The sequence below is a fragment of the Salmo salar genome, chromosome ssa02, assembly GCF_905237065.1.
Source record: "Salmo salar chromosome ssa02, Ssal_v3.1, whole genome shotgun sequence".
Classification (NCBI taxonomy): domain Eukaryota; kingdom Metazoa; phylum Chordata; class Actinopteri; order Salmoniformes; family Salmonidae; genus Salmo; species Salmo salar.
In genome coordinates, this window is record NC_059443.1 from 47,077,258 (window position 1) to 47,099,220 (window position 21,963).

Consider the following 21,963-nt stretch of genomic DNA (forward strand, 5'->3'; position numbering starts at 1 on the left):
CCACATACAGTGGGGAGATCAAGTATTTGATACACTGCCGATTTTGCAGGTTTTCCTACTTACAAAGCATGTAGAGGTCTGTAATTTTTATCCTAGGTACACTTCAACTGTGAGACGGAATCGAATACAAAAATCCAGAAAATCACATTGTATGATTTTTAAGTAATTAATTTGCATTTTATTGCATGACATAAGTATTTCATACATCAGAAAAGCAGAACTTAATATTTGGTACAGAAACCTTTGTTTGCAATTACAGAGATCATACGTTTCCTGTAGTTCTTGACCAGGTTTGCACACACTGCAGCAGGGATTTTGGCCCACTCCTCCATACAGACCTTCTCCAGATCCTTCAGGTTTCGGGGCTGTCGCTGGGCAATACGGACTTTCAGCTCCCTCCAAGGATTTTCTATTGGGTTCAGATCTGGAGACTGGCTAGGCCACTCCAGGACCTTGAGATGCTTCTTACGGAGCCACTCCTTAGTTGCCCTGGCTGTGTGTTTCGGGTCGTTGTCATGCTGGAAGACCCAGCCACGACCCATCTTCAATGCTCTTACTGAGGGAAGGACGTTGTTGGCCAAGATCTCGTGATACATGGCCCCATCCATCCTCCCCTCAATACGGTGCAGTCGTCATGTCCCCTTTGCAGAAAAGCATCCCCAAAGAATGATGTTTCCACCTCCATGCTTCACGGTTGGGATGGTGTTCTTGGGGTTGTACTCATCCTTCTTCTTCCTCCAAACACGGCGAGTGGAGTTTAGACCAAAAAGCTCTATTTTTGTCTCATCAGACCACATGACCTTCTCCCATTCCTCCTCTGGATCATCCAGATGGTCATTGGCAAACTTCAGACGGGCCTGGACATGCGCTGGCTTGAGCAGGGGGACCTTGTGTGCGCTGCAGGATTTTAATCCATGACGGCGTAGTGTGTTACTAATGGTTTTCTTTGAGACTGTGGTCCCAGCTCTCTTCATGTCATTGACCAGGTCCTGCCGTGTAGTTCTGATCCCTCACCTTCCTCATGATCATTGATGCCCCACGAGGTGAGATCTTGCATGGAGCCCCAGACCGAGAGTGATTGACCGTCATCTTGAACTTATTCCATTTTCTAATAATTGCGCCAACAGTTGTTGCCTTCTTACCAAGCTGCTTGCCTATTGTCCTGTAGCCCATCCCAGCCTTGTGCAGGTCTACAATTTTATCCCTGATGTCTACACAGCTCTCTGGTCTTGGCCATTGTGGAGAGGTTGGAATCTGTTTGAGTGTGTGGACAGGTGTCTTTTATACAGGTAACGAGTTCAAACAGGTGCAGTTAATACAGGTAATGAGTGGAGAACAGGAGGGCTTCTTAAAGAAAAACTAACAGGTCTGTGAGAGCTGGAATTCTTACTGGTTGGTAGGTGATCAAACACTTATGTCGTGCAATAAAATGCAAATGATTTACTTAAAAATCATACAATGTGTTTTTCTGGATTTTTATTTCAGATTCCGTCTCTCACAGTTGAAGTGTACCTATGATAAAAATTACAGACCTCTACATGCTTTGTAAGTAGGAAAACCTGCAAAATCGGCAGTGTAGCAAATACTTGTTCTCCCCACTGTATATACACAAAATAATGATTTCCTGGAGAGCTACTCTCCTGTAGGTTTTCAATTCACCCCAGTTTTGTAGCTAACCTGATTCAGTTTATCAATCAGCTAATTAATATAATCAGGTGTGCTAGATTAGGGTTGGAGTGAAAACCTACATGACGGTAGTTCTCCAGGAACATGGTTGGAGTGCCCTGCCCTAGGGGCACCAATTCTTCCAACTTTAAAGTATTTTGGATATCATTCCACACATAAGGTGCAAAAAACAAAAGGCCAATTGGCCCTCCTCAGTAATCGTAGGGATCTCCAGAGTTAACCACTCGATACCGAGTCCTGTAGTCTGTACTTCTGTAGGTTAACAATGAAGATAGATACAGTGGAATGTTCTGCAATGGGGCATTATAGACAAAAAGTGTGTGATTAATCGATCTACGAGACAGACAGACAGCCAATTTTAAGTTTAACCAGGGACTGTTGATCTCTTGCCCTCTCCCCCTCTATGTCTGCCCCTCTCATGGAAAGACACATATATTTCCTTAGACAACCTGGTCAGATGTGCCTTACCATGTTGCCATCACTAACACAGAGAGGCGGCTGCCTACATACAGACTCGAATCATTGGCCACTTTAATAAATTGATCACTAGTCACTTTAAATAATGCCACTTTAATAATGTTTACATATTTTACGTTACTCATCTCATATGTATATACTGTATTTTATAGCATGAATTGCATCTTGCCTATGCCGCTCGGTCATCGCTCATCCATATATTCATATGAACATATTCCTATTCCATCCCTTTAGATTTGTGTGTATTAGGTAGTTGTTGTGGAATTGTTAGATTACTTTTTAGATAATACCGCACTGTCGGAACTAGAAGCACAAGCATTTTGCTACACTCGCATTACATCTGCTAACCATGCGTATGTGACCAATAAAATTTGATTTGATGTAATCTGTGAGTATTTAAGGAGTAATTATCTTTCCATGACTTGGTCTAATGGTGAGTGCAAGGCCTTGGCATCTAAATGCCAGTTCCCAACCAAAAAGGAAGGGGTGGAGGCTAGTATTTTTATAGTTCCAAATAAATTCTCTATACATTTGTATATATGACAACCACTTCTAAAGGTCTCGCATTCCAGTGTTATTTAATACATTCTCGTAATGTATATTTTATTTCAGTCTTAAATCACTGCATGCCCAGACATTTATTTTGCTCTGCATTTTTTTTCTCAAAGTAAAGTAACCTCTGATTAGAATAAACTATGCACATATGGAAAGTTGGTAAATTGGTAAAGTGGTCCTCAGTAAAATCTATAGACTGTTGTTTATTGAAACAAATGTTTTGAATGTCTCCCTCTTTAAATAACATGCAGCCCTAATGGCCGAGACAATTAAAGATTAGCCTGCAATCAATCTCTCATTGAGTGCTTTAGCTCAGCGGAGAATAATTGCACCTTCAGTTAAACTGTGAAGGTATTTCTAAGTTGTCTACCATAAAGTCTGATCCCTCTGCCTCTGATTTATTTCAACCTTTCCTCCCAAAAGGCTACTCTTGTCTGCGTTTACACAGGCAGCCCAATTTGGATCTTTTTTTCACTCATTGGTCTTTTTACAATCAGATCTGATGTAAAAAATAAAAATCTGATGTGATTGGTCAAAATACCAATTAGTGGGTCAAATTGGGCTGCTTGCGTGAACGCAGGCTAATTGTCATTCTCTGAGAAATAGCATGAGAGCCATGGTGACTTAGCACACTACCATACCAATTTGTTCAGTGTCACACAAACACACACAGGCATACAGTGGCTTGCGAAAGTATTCACCCCCCTTGGCATTTTTCCTATTTTGTTGCCTTACAACCTGGAATAAAAATGTATTTTGGGGGGGTTTGTATCACTTGATTTACACAACATGCCTACCACTTTGAAGATGCAAAATATTTTTTATTGTGAAACAAACAATAAATAACACAAAAAAACTGAAAACTTGAACTATTCACCCCCAGCAAAGTCAATACTTTGTAGGGTCACCTTTTGCAGCAATTACAGCTGCAAGTCTCTTGGGGTATGCCTCTATAAGCTTGGCACATCTAGCCACTGGGATTTTCCCCCATTATTCAAGGCAAAACTGCTCCAGCTCCTTCAAGTTTGATGGGTTCCGCTGGTGTACAGCAATCTTTAAATCATACTACAGATTCTCAATTGGATTGAGGTCTTGTAACGGCTGTCGGGAGAGAGAGTAGACCAAGGCGCAGCGGAGTTAGTGTTCATCATGATTGTATTTAATTAACGTAAGAACACTATACAAAAACAAGATAACCAACAGCAAAACAGTCCTGTTCGGAAATAATCTAAACAGAAACAATTACCCACAAAACCCCAACGGACAAACAGGCACTTATGTGTGACTCCCAATCAGCAACAACACTCTACAGCTGTGCCTGATTGGAAGCCACACGGCCAAAATCAACGAAACAAACCAACATAGAAAAATGCACATAGAATGCCCACCCAATGTAACACCCTGGTCTAACCAAAATAACGAACAAAAACCCCTCTCTATGGCCAGGCCGTTACAGTACCCCCCCAAAGGTGCGGACTCCGGCCGCAAAACCTGACTCTGAAGGGGAGGGTCCGGCTGGGCCTTCTACGGCGGCGGCTCAGGTGCGGGACGTGGCCTCCGCTCCACCCTCGGCGTCGCCCACTTAGGTAGCGCCCCTGGCCGCGCCGGAGGACTGGTGGGCGACCCTGGTTGCGCCCGGCTGGCGGGCGACCCTGGCTGGCGGGCGGCGATGGCTGCCATCCTGATATTTTTTTCTACCCCAACCCTGATCTGTACTTCTCCACAACTGCCTCTTGCTTAGTGGTGTTGCAGACTCTGGGGCCTTTCAGAACAGGTGTGTATATATACTGAGATCATGTGACATTTAGATTGCACACAGGTGGACTTTATTTAACTAATTATATGTCTTCTGGGGGTAATTGGTTGCACCAGATCTTATTTAGGGGCTTCATAGCAAAGGGGGTGAATACATATGCACGCACCACTTTTCCGCTTATTTTTTTTTCATTTCACTTCACCAATTTGGACTATTTTGTGTATGTCCATTACATGAAATCCAAATAAAAAATCCATTTAAACTACAGGTTGTAATGCAACAAAATAGGAAAAACGCCAAGGGGGATGAATACTTTTGCAAGGCATTGTATACGCTCACACGCATTCACAGGACAGAAATATCATACGTATGTCGGGCGGCCCAGACCCCGAAGTGACTTATCACCTGTATGCAAGATGGTTTATTGTCTTCTCCGGAATTCAGCATTCTCTCTGTTGCTCTCCAAACCCCGTTCTGTCTCACCTCAGCAGAAGTTCTGTTGTCTTTACATTCTGTAGGTCTGATATCTGATTGGAGGTTAACTCTACAGTATTACTATTGGGTCAACAACTCAAGTTTTGAATCCAAACATGGTCAATTGGTAATAAAAGGATCTTCACTCAATTGTCTCTTTCTCTTTATTTGTTTCTGACCTGCTCTCTCTCTCTCCTTCCCATGGACTCTTGGGGCATGACATTTCAGGCTATGACTTCTCCATCTCTGATCATGCCTATAATAAGGTCTTGTAATGCTAGTATTGCCTTGTAATCTTTATGCCTTCTATGTGAATCCATTCATTTTACAATGATACCCCTTTCCTGCAGTCAAATGACCAAATCACACTCTAGTGGCCTCAAGGATGGAATGTTAATATTTTTCATAATTTCATAATTAATACACTTTTTATTTTTTTACAACTCAAAAATCTGTGGTTTATATGTCAAACGGTTATGTTATATTTCAGTCTTCTGTGATTTTTTATAAAGTGTAATATTGGGATGCAAACTCATAACTGAATCTATATCTGACATGTTACAGGTATTTTATTTTTTAAAGCCCATAACCATGTGTGTGAGATGTATACTTTTGTTTCAAAGTAGACTTGTTTAAGACTACCAAGAAACACTCTGTGTGACCCTGATTTAGCCCACTGCAGTAAAAGGTTAAATATCTGCTTTTGATATAGACAATTCATAGACCTTTCTAATACTGTTACTTAACTATAGTGTAATGAATATTGCTAAATAATCTTTCTGGAGTCAGATATTCAGTTTAATAGACTAATTGCATAGTCTTATCAACTGCCAGACCTCCTCTGCCATCTCACCAGTCATTATCACCGGCAGCTCTATGGTAAAAAGCATCTCAGTTCCTGGGGCAAAATCTTTGTGCTATCCTGGGGCTTGGGTACAGGACATTACTAGGTTGCTTTCTACATGCACATTCCAACCGGCAAAGGTAGTTCAAGTTACCTTCTGTATGCCAAACTGAATAAAGGTTTATATCTGTCAATTATTGTACCGGTACCCCCTGTATATAGCCTCATTATAAATATATACAGTTGAAGTCTGAAGTTTACATACACTTAGGTTGGAGTCACTCCACAAATTTCTTGTTAACCAACTATAGTTTTGGCAAGTCGGTTAGGACATTTTTACAGACAGATTATTTCACTTATCATTCACTGTATACAATTCCAGTGGGTCAGAACTTTACATACACTGTGCCTTTAAACAGCTTGGAACATTCCAGATGATGTCATGGCTTTAGAAGCTTCTGATAGGCTAATTGACATCATTTGAGTCAATTGGAGCTGTACCCGTGGTTGTATTTCAAGGCCTACCTTCACACTCAGTGCCTCTTTGCTTGACATCATGGGAAAATCAAAAGAAATCAGCCAAGACCTCAGAAAAACAATTGTAGACCTCCACAAGTCTGGTTCATCCTTGGGAGCAATTTCCAAAAGCCTGAAGGTACCACGTTCATCTGTACAAACAATAGTACGCAAGAATAAACATCATGGGACCACGCAGCCGTCATACCCCTCAGGAAGGAGATGCATTCTGTCTCCTAGAGATGAACGTACTTTGGTGCGAAAAGTGAAAATCAATCCCAGAACAACAGCAAAGGACCCTGTATCTATATCCACAGTAAAACGAGTCCTATATCGACATAACCTGAAAGGCCGCTCAGCAAGGAAGAAGCCATTGCTCCAAAACCGCCATAAAAAAGCCAGACTACGGTTTGCAACTGCACATGGGGACAAAGATCATACTTTTGGAGCAGATATCCTCTGGTCTGATGAAACTAAAATAGAACTGTTTGGCCATAATGACCATCGTTATGTTTGGAGGTAAAAGGGGGAGGCTTGCAAGCCGAAGAACAACATCCCAACCGTGAAGCACGGGGGTGGCAGCATCATGTTGTGGGGGTGCTTTGCTGCAGGAGGGACAGGTGCACTTCACACAATAGATGGCATCATGAGGATGGAAAATTATGTGGATATATTGAAGCAACATCTCAAGACATCAGTCAGGACGTTAAAGCTTGGTTGCAAATTGGTCTTCCAAATGGACAATGACCCCAAGCATACTTCCAAAGTTGTGGCAAAATGTCTTAATTATTGGAGTGGCCATCACAAAGCCCTGACCTCAATCCCATTGACAATTTGTGGGCAGAACTGAAAAAGCATGTGAGAGCAAGGAGGCCTACAAACCTGACTCGGGACAAAATTGGGACAAAATTCACCTAACTTATTGTGGGAAGCTTGTGGAAGGCTACCCGAAACGTTTGACCCAAGTTAAACAATTTAAAGGCAATGCTACCAAATACTCATTGAGTGTATGTAAACTTCTGACCCACTGGGAATGTGATGAAAGAAATAAAAGCTGAAATAAATAATTCTCTCTACTATTCTTCTGACATTTCACATTCTTAAAATAAAGTGGTGATCCTAACTGAACTAAAACAGGAATACTTTACTAGGAAATGTCAGGAATTGTGAAAAACTGAGTTTAAATGTATTTGGCTAAGGTGTATGTAAACGTCCGACTTCAACTGTGTATATATGTGTATATGTATGTATATGTATGTATATATATGTATGTATGATGTATGTGTGTGTGTGTGTGTGTGTGTGTGTGTGTGTGTGTGTGTGTGTGTGTGTGTGTGTGTGTGTATGTGTATATATATATATATATATATATATATATATATCATTTTTTTTACTTTATTTAGTAAATATTTTTATAAAGTCTAATTTCTTAAAACTGCATTGTTGGTTAAGGGCTTGTGAGTAAGCATTTCACGGGTCGGTCTACACATGTGTGACAAATACCATTTGATTTGATTTGTTTCTTGTCTGATCTGGGATATGTTTCGATTTCCCAGCTATCTTTATTTGTAAACTTATACAGGGTTCTCTTGTGAATTTGTTTTATCTCAATTTGACTCCCTGTTTAAGTACTTGCACATTACAATAGAGTGGCCCGGGCATTTTGACAAACAATAAGTCAGGGCTGCACTTTGATCATATGTGTGGGCAGGCTGCCGTCGATGCTGGGAAAACAAACCTTGCTGCCGTGTCTAATAACTGTCTCACTATTACTGGGGGCGGTGATTTGATATTGATTGGATTTCACTGGCGCCCACAGACCTCCACCTTATTCTACCACAGGATGGGTACGGAAGCCACCTGTCCCCAGAGCCACATGACCCTTTCTTTGCTGTATTATCTGCTGTTATATCTTTAGAGCTGCCTGTGGCTAGAATGCTGAATGGGGCCCTGTGCCAGGCAGCACATTGTGCCTCCCGATAAAGCCATTATTTCCCCAAGACCTCAGGGGCTTGTAGAGAACTATAGAAAGTATCCATCTATTCCTCTTTTCCTCTCTCTCTCTCTTCAATTAAAATTGCTTTATTGATATGACACAATGTACATATTCAAAATTAAGTGATTAATTTACAATATTAATATCATTACAATAATAATAATAATCAGGATTATCAACAGGACAATCAGAAACAACAATAATTAAGTGTAAAAATAACCATACATTTGACAATAACAATGGCATAGAGGACATGTGCAGATTGGCTGGGCTCTCAGACGCTGATCATCTTTATTGGGGCGGCAGGTAGCCTAGTGGTTAGAGCGTTGGGCCAGAAACGGAAAGGTTGCTGGATCGAATCCCAGAGCTGAAGGTAAAAATCTGTTGTTCTGCCCCTGAACAAGTCAACCCCGGTAGGCCGTCATTAACTGACTTGCCTAGTTAAATAAAGGTTAAATAAATAAAAAATAAAATCTTATGACAGGCAGCAATTTTGTGCACTGCCAACCCACAGTTCTCTGCTTCCTCCACCAACAGGATGGGTAGCCTATTCTCATCAGAGATGTCTTTGGAACCTTGAATATTGTTTTCACATTTTGGGAAATGACACTTTCATTGTTTTATATTTTTTACTTTTTGTCGTGAAATGCCAGGTTTCGCTGTGTCTACCCTTTTTCAATCGCAAGGCTGTGCTCACTAAGCCTGTACTTTGTCAAGGCTTTTCTAAGGTTTTGATCAGTAACCATGGTCAAATAGTTTGCCATGGTATAATGTCAATTTAGGGTCAGATAGCTTGGCATTTTGCTTTGTTTGTGTTTCCCAATAGGTAATGTAATTTTGTTTTGACTGTGTTATCATTATTTGTATTCTGATTGATTGGATATTCTGGTCCTGTGGTGTTAGTAGAACAGATCTGTGAACTCAGGATCAGCCGGATGAGGTGACTCTTTTTTTTGCTCAGCAGGCCTTGGTAAACCTACATTTTATTATTAGTGGATATTGGCCTAATTCTCCCCTGCGTGCATTGTTTGCAGTTTCCTCTGGACATTTGAGCAATCTTACAGACCTCTGCATGCAGGGTTTCAATGGGGTGTTTTTCCCATTGAGTTAAATCTTGTTTTGCAAGTGGGACCCCACACCTCGCTGCAATGAAGTGCTGTTGGTTCAATGACATATTTAATTAATTTGAGACACATTTTCAAAGGTTTCAATTTGAATTTGTTTTTTAATGTCATAGAACGCTCTGCGTGCTTTCTCAGTTCATTTACTGCCTCATTCACGGTATGTGTCCAGTTGAGCTTATTTTTAAACCTAAGTTATTGTAGTGTGTACAGTACTCTATATATTTTGTACCAATTGAGAACTTTGGTCTAATTCCCTGTGATCTGGATCTTCTCTAGAAAATCATTATTTTGGGGTTTACTGCTAGGGTTCAGATCTGGCAGTACTGCTCCAGCAGGTCCAGGCTCTGCTGTAGGCCATGTGCTGTGGGTGACAACAGGCACAGGTCATCTGCGAAGAATCACCTTTTAGAGTCCAGGTGCTGGGGATTTTTCTAGAATAGTGGTCAATTCATTGATGTAAATATTAAAAAGTGCCAGGCTGAGATTTGCAACCATGGCAAAGGCCCTGCCCCTGGTTAAAGAATTCTGTCCTTTTCTTGCCAATTTTCATGCCGCAGGTATTGCCAGTATTGATATAATTATGTCATATGTTTTACCCCCTATACCACTTTGTAGAACAGTCCTTTATGCCAAATAAAATGAAATGCTTTTTGGAAACCTAAATGTTGGTCTTATTTTCGTGGACATGTTTATCTATCAGGGTGAGCAAGGTGTAAATATGATCAATCGTGCAATGTTTTGTTATAATTCCAAATTGGATTTTACTCAAGACATTGTGCTTATTAAGGATGTTTACAAGTCTTACATGTTAAGGACACCTGCTCTTTCCATGACATAGATTGATCAGGTGAATCTAGGTGAAAGCTGTGATCCCTTGTTGATGTCACTTGTTATGAAAGACAGGTTAAAGAAGGATTTTTAAGTCTTGAGACAATTGAGACATGGATTGTGTATGTGTGCCATTCAGAGTGTGAATAAGCAAGACTAAATATTTAAGTGCCTTTGAACGGGGTATGGTAGAAGGTTCCAGGCGCACCGGTTTGTGTCAAGAACTGCAACGCTGCTGGGTTTTTCACACTCAACAGTTTCCCGTGTGTATCAAGAATGGTCCACCACTCAAAGGACATCCAGGCAACTTGACACAACTGTGGGAAGCATTGGAGTCAACATGGGCCAGCATCCCTGTGGAATGCTTTCGACACCATTTAGAGTCCATGCCCTGACCTAATTGAGGCTGTTCTGAAGGAGAGGGGGATGGGTGGGGTGTGCAACTTCAATTTTAGGAAGGTGTTTCTAATGTTTTGAATACTCAGTGTATAGTACTACAGAAAACCAGGTTATTGTTTATACAAATGCCTCTGTAATTGTTAGGGTCAAATTTGTATCCATTCTTAAAGATTTAGGTCCTCTCTTTTTCCCTAACCTATCTTATGGGTGCAATGAATTGTGTAGAGCTTTGTGATAATAATTAAGATCTCTGCCTCAGAAGGAGGACAGTTTGATTTGATGCAAATGCCTCAATTGTATAAAGGATAACAGCAATCAAATTTGTTTCAAGATTTATCACTCCAAGCTATCTCACTTTTTTGTTTTAATTCTACTTCCCAGGTCCTGATCGAAGCAACTGTTTCCAGGGAGCGGCGAGGCTACATCGCCATGGATGACATCCTGCTCCTGACCTATCCCTGTTGTGAGTACCATCACCGATGTAGAAGAGGAGGGAGGTGGTTGGGGATTAAGGAGCAGTATAAAATAGAACATTTAGAGACCGATACTATATAGAGAGTGAAATGTAGAGAGTTAATTCCATATGATAAAGAGGAGGAGAACGCTAATGGAAGCTTGACCTTTTCATTGGTTGATTTCAATTGGGGTCCAGGTTTGATGTGAATTACATTTTCCCAAAACACTTCAGCTCCAGCCACTCCCTTGTGATTTAGTCTCAAGAGCACTCATAATGTGCCCAACTGACTCAAGGTTAGAGATGTGAAAATAGAAACCTCTTTCTGATTTATCCCACAAAGTAAATGAACCCTCTAAGTATGCAGAACATTACCTCTTCTCTCCTCTCTATTATATACTGTATTATATATAGTGACTATTGTATTGTTGTGTTTGTATTTTTTTTTATGTAGCGCTCATCTGTGAAAGAGACCTTGCTCTCAGCATATCTACCTGTCAAAATAAATGTTAAATAAAATATTATCCATTAGTTGCCATGAAGTTGCTATTTTTTAGATACATTTTCTAGAATGAAATGGCACCAAAAAAAAGTGTATTTTCCAAATGCTGTTCCTATAGGAGAAGACCTGTGGTGGTTTTGTCACTCGGTGGTTTCCCATTGCTGTTATACAGTGGTTAAGGCTGTCCGTGTGTGCACAGTGTACCTGGGATAACACAGGCTTAGTGTGCTATCAAACCTAGAGGAGTAGAAAAGTCATGGGAAAACTGGTAACGACAGTTGCTAACACTACCTGAGCTTAAACCCTGGACAAAGCTTCTCCCTCCCTGTGACATGTTTGCCCCCCGACATACTGCTGATCAAAAGTGATCTGCCAGCTCAGTAATTTGGAATTCGGTTAACACCTTTATTCCAGTTACAGTTGAAGTTGGAAGTTCACATACACAAACATTTTAACTTAGTTTTTCACAATTCCTGACATTTAATCCTAGTAAAAACTGTTTTATGTCAGTTAGGATCACCACTTTACTTTAAGAATGTGAAATATCAGAATAATAGTAGAGAGAATGATTTAGTTCAGCTTTTATTTCTTTCATCACATTCCCAGTGGGTCAGAAGTTTACATACACTCAATGAGTATTTGTTAGCATTGCCTTTAAATTGTTTAACTTGGGTCAAACGTTTCGGGTAGCCTTCCACAAGCTTCCCACAATAAGTTGGGTGAATTTTGGCCCATTCCTCCTGACAGAGCTGGTGTAACTGAGTCAGGTTTGTAGGCCTCCTCGCTCTCACATGCTTTTTCAGTTCTGCCCACAAATTGTCAATGGGATTGAGGTCAGGGCTTTGTGATGGCCACTCCAATAATTAAGCCATTTTGCCACAACTTTGGAAGTATGCTTGGGATCATTGTCCATTTGGAAGACCCATTTGCAACCAAGCTTTAACTTCCTGACTGATGTCTTTAGATGTTGCTTCAATATATCCACATAATTTTACTTCCTCATGATGCCATCTATTTTGTGAAGTGCACCAGTCCCTCCTGCAGCAAAGCACCCACACAAGATGATGCTGCCACCCCTGTGCTTCACAGTTGGGATGTTGTTCTTCGGCTTGCAAGCCTCCCCCTTTTACCTCCAAACATAACGATGGTCATTATGGCCAAACAGTTCTATTTTTGTTTCATCAGACCAGAAGACATTTCTCCAAAAAGTACAATCTTTGTTCCCATGTGCAGTTGCAAACCGTAGTCTGGCTTTTTTATGGCGGTTTTGGAGCAGTGGCTTCTTCCTTGCCGAGCGGCCTTTCAGGTTATGTAGATATAGAACAAATTTTACTGTGGATATGGATACTTTGTATCTGTTTCCTCCAGCATCTTCACAAGGTTCTTTGCTGTTTTTCTGGGATTGATTTTCACTTTTCGCACCAAAGTACGTTCATCTCTAGGAGAAAGAACGCATCTCCTTCTTGAGCGGTATGATGGCTGTTTTGTCCAATGGTGTTTATAGTTGCGTACTATTGTTTGCACAGATGAACGTGGTACCTTCAGGCGTTTGGAAATTGCTTCCAAGGATGAACCAGACTTGTGGAGTTCTACAATAGTTTTTCTGAGGTCTTGGCTGAATTCTTTTGATTTTCCCATGATGTCAAGCAAAGAGGCACTGAGTTTGAAGGTAAGCCTTGAAATACATCCACAGGTACACCTCCAATTGAATCAAATGTTGTCAATTAGCCTATCAGAAGCTTCTAAAGCCATGACATCATTTTCGGGAATTTTCCAAGTTGTATAAAAACACAGTCAACTTAGTGTATGTAAACTTCTGACCCACTGGAATTGTGATACAGTGAATTATAAGTGAAATAATCTGTCTGTAAACAATTGTTGGAAAATTACTTGTTTCATGCACAAAGTAGATGTCTTAACCGACTTGCCAAAACTATAGTTTGTTAACAAGAAATTTGTTGAGTGGTTGAAAAATGAGTTTTAATGACTCCAACCTAAGTGTATGTAAACTTCCGACTTCAACTGTAGATATAAGTGACTTGTGCGTGAGGTGAGGATATACTCTGGGCTTTGTTTTCCTTGTCATGAGGGTTTCGGTACAGTGTAATTGGAGGATAATTTTTTTAGCATGCTTTTTCGTATACTGAACAAAAATTTTAACACAACATGCAACAGAGTTACTCTTCATAGAAGGAAATCAGTTCTTTAGGCCCTAATCTATGAATTTCATATGACTGGGCAGGGGCACAGCCATGGGTGGGCCTGGGAGGTTATATGCCCACCCACTTGGGAGCCAGGTCCACCCTCTGGGGAGACAGGCCCAACCAATCTGAATTTGTTTTTCCCCACAAAAGGGCTTTATTACTGACAGAAATCCTCCTCAGCACCCCCTCCTCCCACTCCTCAGACGATCCTGCAGGTGAAGAAGCCGGATGTGGAGGTCCTGGGCTGGCGAGGTTACATTTGGTCTGCCGTTGTGAGGCCAGTTAATGGTAGAGAAATTAACATTAAATTCTCTAGCACCAGCTCTGTTGGACATTCCTGCAGTCAGCATGCCAACTGCACACTCCCTCAAAACTTGAGACATCTCTGGCATTGTGTTGTGTGACAAAACTGCACATTTTAGAGTGCCTTTTATTGTCCCCAGCACAAGGTTCACCTGTGTAATGATCATGCTGTTTAATCAGCTTCTTGATATGTCACACCTGTCAGGTGGATGGATTATCTTGGCAAGGGAGAAATGCTCACTAACAGGGATGTAAACAAAGACATTTTTTTGAGAACAAGCTTTTTGTGCATATGGAACATTTCTGGGAACTTTTATTTCAGCTCATGAAAAATGTTACCAACACTTTACATGTTGCTTTTATATTTTTGTTCAGTATAGTTTCTACTGTATGGTTTTATAGACACCACATGCCATGGAGACCGGAAGTGATTTCAATCAGAGATGCTGACTGTGTCCCTGCCTAGCCACACATTGGTTCCCCGCATTTCCCATGGAGAACAGATGGTATCTTCTACCCCCCCCAGTGCTACCATTAAATCATTTAGACTGTCATCAGGACCTGCGCACAGTACTGTCTATGGTGGCACACGGCCAGCCTGCACCATTTGTCACAAGGAAATGAGACAAAAGCGAAGAGAAAAAAAAAGGAGAAAAGCCACCAAGCTCCTTCCTTCTTGCAAATTCTGGTTGAAACTGCTAAGTACGCTTGACATTTCTGTTGTAGTCTCCATAGTCCTAGTCTTTTACTCTGAAACCAGTGTTGCAGTCAAATTAAATATTTATCATGGTAAAGAGTCCCCGGGATGTGATCTGACACATTTATACTACCAAGTTTTTTAGTCAACAGAAGGACCTGTTTTTTTTTTTATCGCATTCGTTTTTGTGTTTGTTTATGCTGGCTCATAGCTACGATGAATTATGAATTAACCTTAGACGGGGGACTCGTCCATGGGAAACATGACCACCTGTGGACTACAAACGCAAGAGGCATCCCCGCCTCTCCCCACTACCTATTTACACAAAGTAGATAAACAAATTCTCTCTCTCTCCCAGAAAGTAACAGTGTAATGAAACACTGAACATGGAAGAGCAGGAATTGAAACGTTCGCCTCCCTCTTTTTCATTTCACTACCACTCCACCACTAAAGTAACGTATCCTGACTAGGTTGGGTTGTCCTCCGTTTTGTGGTGATGAGAGCCTGTGCTGGAGGCTCTAACCCAGTGGTTAGGCTCTGCAATTCATTTCTAAGTTGTGTATTGGATGACTTCTCTTTGTGGGTTTATTGTAGGACAATAAAGGGAGAGAACAAGCAATATGTCAGTATGTCAATGAGTCCTTCTCCAACCAGCTTTGAGGTCCTTAATGGGAGACAATTAGTCTCTGATTCGTATCTAATTAAACATGAACGTTTGAATTACGTTGTTGTAGAATGTCAAAAGCTGCCAATGGTGACATTTCATACTTTCACACACATCTCACACTGGCAATGAAGCTGGAACAAAGTCCGATTGATGATCATATACTGCATCTCTTTAGAAATCACGAAATGTAGTATTTCATTTTTTATTTAACTATGCAAGTCAGTTAAGAACAAATTCTTATTTTACAATGACAGCCAACCCCGGCCAAACGCTCCCCTAACCCGGATGACGCTGGGCCAATTTTGTGCCACCCAATGGGATTCCTGATCACGGCCAGTTGTGATACAGTCTGGGATAGAACCAGGGTCTGTAGTGATGCCTCTAACACTGAGGTGCAGTGCCTTAGACCGCTGCGCCACTCGGGAGCCCTAGTATAGCTGCATAACCCTCAAATGGAAGGACATGGGCGTTTTGCCACACATAACTTCGTAAAATGTATTTTTAATAAAAGCATTTATTTTGTTGGTCTGGTTGGCTGACATTGTGATTGGCTGTCTGTCACGGCACAGCAGTCATATGATCTCTGCTCTCTCGCTCTGTTCCAACAGATAAGGCACCCCACTTCTCCCGGCTGGGAGATGAGGAGGTCAACGCTGGGCAGAATGCCACCTTCCAGTGTGTGGCATCGGGCCGGGCATCGGAAGCTGAGAAGTTCCTACTGGAGGTCAGTGGGGATTTAGGGGCACACCTGTAGTATTTATTTTATTTCAAATACTTTTGAGAGTTTGATTGAGTCTGTCTGGAGTGCCAGGTGGGTTTGCACTTTTGGGTTCATTTTCAGCTATTCAATTGGTTCCATTGAGCCAGGCAAGCTCAATCAAGCGCAGCTGAAGTATTTCAAAGAAACCAAATACTATTTGAATGCAGGTCTCTTTGGGAATACTAGCACTTTTGAGTTCTACTGTAAGTGTATTTGTAGTCATGCCATTAAAGAGGGAAACTTGAAATGATAGGTCAGTGTCTTTGAATTATAAACGTGCTTGTGTTAGTTATTCAAATTCAGCAGAGCATTGAGGAGAATTTTAATGCTACGCTCCAGCCTTGAAGACTCTCCAGCCCAGCACCTTTGAAAATCCAGTTTGCTCATGAAATCACAGTGCTCTGCTTTCTTTACAGCCTTCTTCCTTTATCCAAATGCAGGGCTCTGTTTTTAATATCCCTTTTCCCACTTGTATGCTTTATTCATGCAAATTCCATCCCTCTGAAGGTCAGGTAGGCCACTGCAGTGTATGTCTGAGTGAATAACATTCAGTGGTTTTAAAAACATTACGTTTTTAAAGGTTTGAAAGAGCATTGTGATAGTTTTGTTTTCCAGGCTCTGTCTCTCTCAGCAATTACCAGGCAGCCACACATCCACGACTCTTACCACCACCACAGTATGTGTTAATTACACCATGCAAGCCTTGAGGCGCAATGCACAACATCGTCTTCAACTTTGATACCTCTTCTTCCTTCAACATTACAAAACCTCTAACATCCAAGTGAGAATGATATCAAACAAACCATTTTGTCACATCACAAGGACAGATGCCTCCAGTAGGGAGCTGTCATAACGCCACTAACATTCGCAATAACAAAAGTCCTCAAGGCTCTTCGATGCCTGCCTTCCCCAAACTGCATGAGGAGATACATGACTGGGTGTCACGGCTGCCATTTTAGATGAGGTTGCTTACCCTCTCTGTTGTTTTGTTGTTTTCATTTGATTGTTGCATCTGCTGTGTGTACCAGCTGCGACCCAGTCTCACCATGCCAACTCCTGCCAGACTAAACAGATCATTTGGTAGTTTTCTCAGTAATTCGCTCCAGCCTGATAGTTTACATATTCCGTCTCAGGCTTATTTGATTAACCTGATTTCCCTAATATCCTTTTGTGGAGGGAGAAAAAGCTAAATAGATAAAAGAAGTAAGCCAAGGGCAGTAGACACTGAAGTCTATGATTGAGGGTTTGGTTTGTTTTTGGTATGACCACCAGACCAGACTGGTTGCCACTGCTTGACCCTAATCAGAGTTTGGGTGTTTACTTGTGACAGTTGGGGCTTGTGTGGTCTGTGGCTTTCGAGAGTTTACAAACATACAGACACGTCCACTGTGGCTTTGGACAGCACAAAGACTTACACACATCCAGTCATCTAAGCAAACAGAGAAGGGGCCTAGCTCATCCCACTTGCTTCCCGGAGGACCCCGGGCCTACGTCTTCTCTGAGACTGATTCTGTTTACTCACCAGTTGTTTTTCACTGAAAAAGAAAGAGAGAGAAGAATGTGTTGATTGGCAAGCCTGCTATTTCACACACTGAAAAAGGCCTTGGCCTAAACGTTAGACTAATGTTAGGCTCAAGGTGGCCTGTTGTTGAGACTATAGGCTTGAAGGATACTTGTGGTGATAATGGAATAGAACAATGTGAGAAATGCCTTGAAGGGTTCAGTGGGATACCTCCTTTCATTCAACAACATCTCAACTGCAGATTTCTTTCCCAGCACCAGTACTCTCTTTTTGTTTTTGTTATTTTTCCTCCTGTGCTCTCTCTCTACCTTTGTCGTGCCCACTCCTTCTCCGTGGTATATTCTGGCTTTGAAGAGCACTGGTGTCAGAGTCATTTTCTCTCTTTCGTTTTCTTTTGCTCTGTACCAAAACATGAAAGCTTACCCCCTGCTATTCATCTGCAAGACTACACATTAGAGTGACTACATGGTGAAACATTAAGCCCACCAGCCATGCACTTTTAGCTACTCATGTGGATTTAAATGTATTGGCTCCATAGTGTTTTGCAGGACTGTGAGTGCTGGGTGGTGATAACACCCTATATTGCTATAGTATGGACACAAAAGAAGACTGACTACCGGCACCTGCGCTGAATTAACTAATGGCCCTCATAACCAACATTGCTCTCATAATCATTATTATTACATTTACATTACATTTAAGTCATTTAGCAGACGCTCTTATCCAGAGCGACTTACAAAATGGTGCATTCACCTTATGATATCCAGTGGAACAACCACTTTACAATAGTGCATCTAAATATTTTAAGGGGGGGGTTAGAAGGATTACTTTATCCTATCCTAGGTATTCCTTAAAGAGGTGGGGTTTCAGGTGTCTCCGGAAGGTGGTGATTGACTCCGCTGTCCTGGCGTCGTGAGGGAGCTTGTTCCACCATTGGGGTGCCAGAGCAGCGAACAGTTTTGACTGGGCTGAGCGGGAACTGTGCTTCCTCAGAGGTAGGGGGGCCAGCAGGCCAGTGGTGGATGAACGCAGTGCCCTTGTTTGGGTGTAGGGCCTGATCAGAGCCTGAAGGTATGGAGGTGCCGTTCCCTTCACAGCTCCGTAGGCAATCACCATGGTCTCGTAGCGGAAGCGAGCTTCAACTGGAAGCCAGTGGAGAGAGCGGAGGAGCGGGGTGACGTGAGAATTATCTTGACAAGATTTCATTTGTTTGTATTAAAGGATACCTGATTGTAATTGTACATGTTTAAATCAGAGGGATGTCCCCTGCCATTCAAATTTAAATGTTATGCTGCTGGACAATCATCCTTTTTAATCACTCAACTCAAATGGCCTGGATAGCAATAATTGAAACATATTTAGTTATTATGTTGTTAGCTGAGTGTCATGGCTCCACCAAGGGAACAATAATCTTACTATGCAGACTGCCTCAAATATGGCACTCCATTTAGCTGGTTTAAAAAGATGGAGCATACACAAATATTGTGGATGTTGTTTGAAAGCCTAACACTACGAAATGGACAGTGCTTTTAAGGTGATGATTAATTCAGAACACCCATACGAATATTAAACCTTATTGTGCAGCATTCCACAGGAATGTTGATGCCAATCATGTTGACGCCAATGTTTCCCGCAGTTGTGTCAAGTTGCCTGGATGTCCTTTGGGTGGTAGACTATTCTTGATACACACAGGAAACTGTTGAGCTTGAAAGCCCAGCAGCATTACCGTTCTTGACACAAACCGGTGTGCCTGGCACCTACTACCATACCCTGTTCAAAGGCACTTAAATATTTTGTCTTGCCCGTTCATTCACCCTCTGAATAGCACACATACACAATCCATGTCTCAATTGTCTCAAGGCTTAAAAATCTTTCTTTAACCTGTCTCCTCCCCTTCACCTATACTGATTGAATTGGATTTAACAGGTGACATCTATAAGGGATCATAGCTTTCACCTGGATTCACCTGGTCAGTATGTCATGGAACGATCAATGTTTTATACACTTAGTGTATGAGCCCAATCCCCCCCCAAAAAGCCTGAATTAAAATAATGATTGTGCCATTATACAATACATAGCCTAATAGCCAACTGCATATTACGCACGGCAGAAAAACATAATGTGAGGCTAGTTGGACGTACTGCCAAATTCTAAAACGACAATGGAGGCGGCTTAGGGTAGAGAAATGAACGTTCGATTCTCTGGCAACCGCTCTGGTGGACATTCCTGCAGTCAGCATGCCAATTGCACGTTCCCTCAAAACTTGAGACATCTCTGGCATTGTGTTGTGTGACAAAACTGCACATTTTAGAGTACCTTTTATTGTCCCCAACCCAAGGTTCACCTGTGTAATGATCATAATCAGCTTCTTGATATGCCATACCTGTCAGGTGGATGGATTATCTTGGCAAAGGAGAAATGCACACTAACAGGGATGTGAACACATTTGTGCAAAACATTTGAGAAAATAAGCTTTTTGTGTTTTTGGAACATTTCAGGGATCTTTTATTTCAGCTCATGAAACATGGGACCAACACTTTATATGTTGCGTTTATAGTTTTGTTCAGTGTATAAACCCGGACATTTCTATATTCAATCCCGTTTGAAAGCAGAGTTTTGATGGTTGCCCTTAGAAAGAGGAGGATCCAGATGCTACTGTATTTATTCCTCAGTTGCTCATATTAAGCACGTGCTCTACTATAAAACCGGAGTGGTAGCTTACCCGGCATGATTGAAAAATGAACAGTGGCAACGCGGCCTCCATTCTCTATTTGAGTGCATACAGATGACATATATTTTTACTCCTGGCCCTGTTCCTGCCCATTTGACAATGAGCCATTTTAAATTGAAACTAATTTTAGTGTGTTCACACTCTCCACAGCCGATGTGAGTTAGACCATTAAACAGGTCAACATTCACAAGGCCGCTGGGCCAGACGGATTAGCGGATGTGTACTCCAAGCATGCGCTGACCAACTGGCAAAGTGTTAGTAAAGACAAGATTAAATTGAGAATAGTCTGATGGGTGAAAATATGATCATTTGATGAGAGAACAGCGTGCACACGTATGAGCAGCCTGAGGCAAGGAACAGATCACAATAGCCTATAGTCGCATCATGCAGCCCATATACTGTATGTTTTGATTTCTAAGACATTATAATCAAATTTATTTTTTCAAATCAAATTTATTTTTATATAGCCCTTCGTACATCAGCTGATATTCTCAAAGTGCTGTACAGAAACCCAGCCTAAAACCCCAAACAGCAAGCAAAGCATGTGAAAGAAGCACGGTGGCTAGGAAAAACTCCCTAGGAAAAACTCCCTAGAAAGGCCAAAAACCTAGGAAGAAACCTAGAGAGGAACCAGGCTATGAGGGGTGGCCAGTCCTCTTCTGGCTGTGCAGGGTGGATATTATAACAGAACATGGTCAAAATGTTAAAATGTTCATAAATGACCAGCATGGTCAAATAATAATAATCATAGTAGTTGTCGAGGGTGCAACAAGCACGTCCGGTGAACAGGTCAGGGTTCCATAGCCGCAGGCAGAACAGTTGAAACTGGAGCAGCAGCACGGCCAGGTGGACTGGGGACAGCAAGGAGTCATCATACCAGGTAGTCCTGAGGCATGGTCCTAGGGCTCAGGTCCTCCGAGAGAAAGACAGAAAGAGAGAAAGAGAGAATTAGAGAGAGCATATTTAAATACACACAGGACACCGGATAAGACAAGAGAAATACTCCAGATGTAACAGACTGACCCTAGCCCCCGACACATAAACTACTGCAGCATAAATACTGGACGCTGAGACAGGAGGGATCAGAAGACACTGTGGCCCCATCCGATGATACCCCGGACAGGGCCAAACAGGCAGGATATAACCCCACCCACTTTGCCAAAGCACAGCCCCCACACCACTAGAGGGATGTCTCCAACCACCAACTTACCGTCCTAAGACAAGGCCGAGTATAGCCCACAACGATCTCCGCCATGGCACAACCCAAGGGGGGGCGCCAACCCAGACAGGAAGACCACGTCAGTGACTCAACCCACTCAAGTGACGCACCCCTCCCATGGACGGCATGGAAGAACACCAGTAGGCCAGTGACTCAGCCCCTGTAAAAGGGTTAGAGGCAGAGAATCCCAGTGGAAAGAGGGGAACCGGCAAGGCAGAGACAGCAAGGGCGGTTCGTTGCTCCAGCCTT

At 42.0% G+C, this 21,963-nt stretch overlaps 1 protein-coding gene across 8 annotated transcripts in view; it reads left to right on the top strand.

Moving 5' to 3' along the window:
• ptprub (protein tyrosine phosphatase receptor type Ub) overlaps window positions 1-21,963 on the top strand; it is a 406,174-nt gene that overhangs the window by 212,708 nt on the left and 171,503 nt on the right. For all 8 annotated transcript variants that reach the window (XM_014169371.2, XM_014169389.2, XM_014169399.2 and 5 more), the window contains exons 4-5: window positions 11,037-11,118; window positions 16,091-16,206. In XM_014169371.2, coding sequence (XP_014024846.1) covers window positions 11,037-11,118; window positions 16,091-16,206 — 198 coding nt within the window. The remainder of the gene's footprint in view (window positions 1-11,036; window positions 11,119-16,090; window positions 16,207-21,963) is intronic.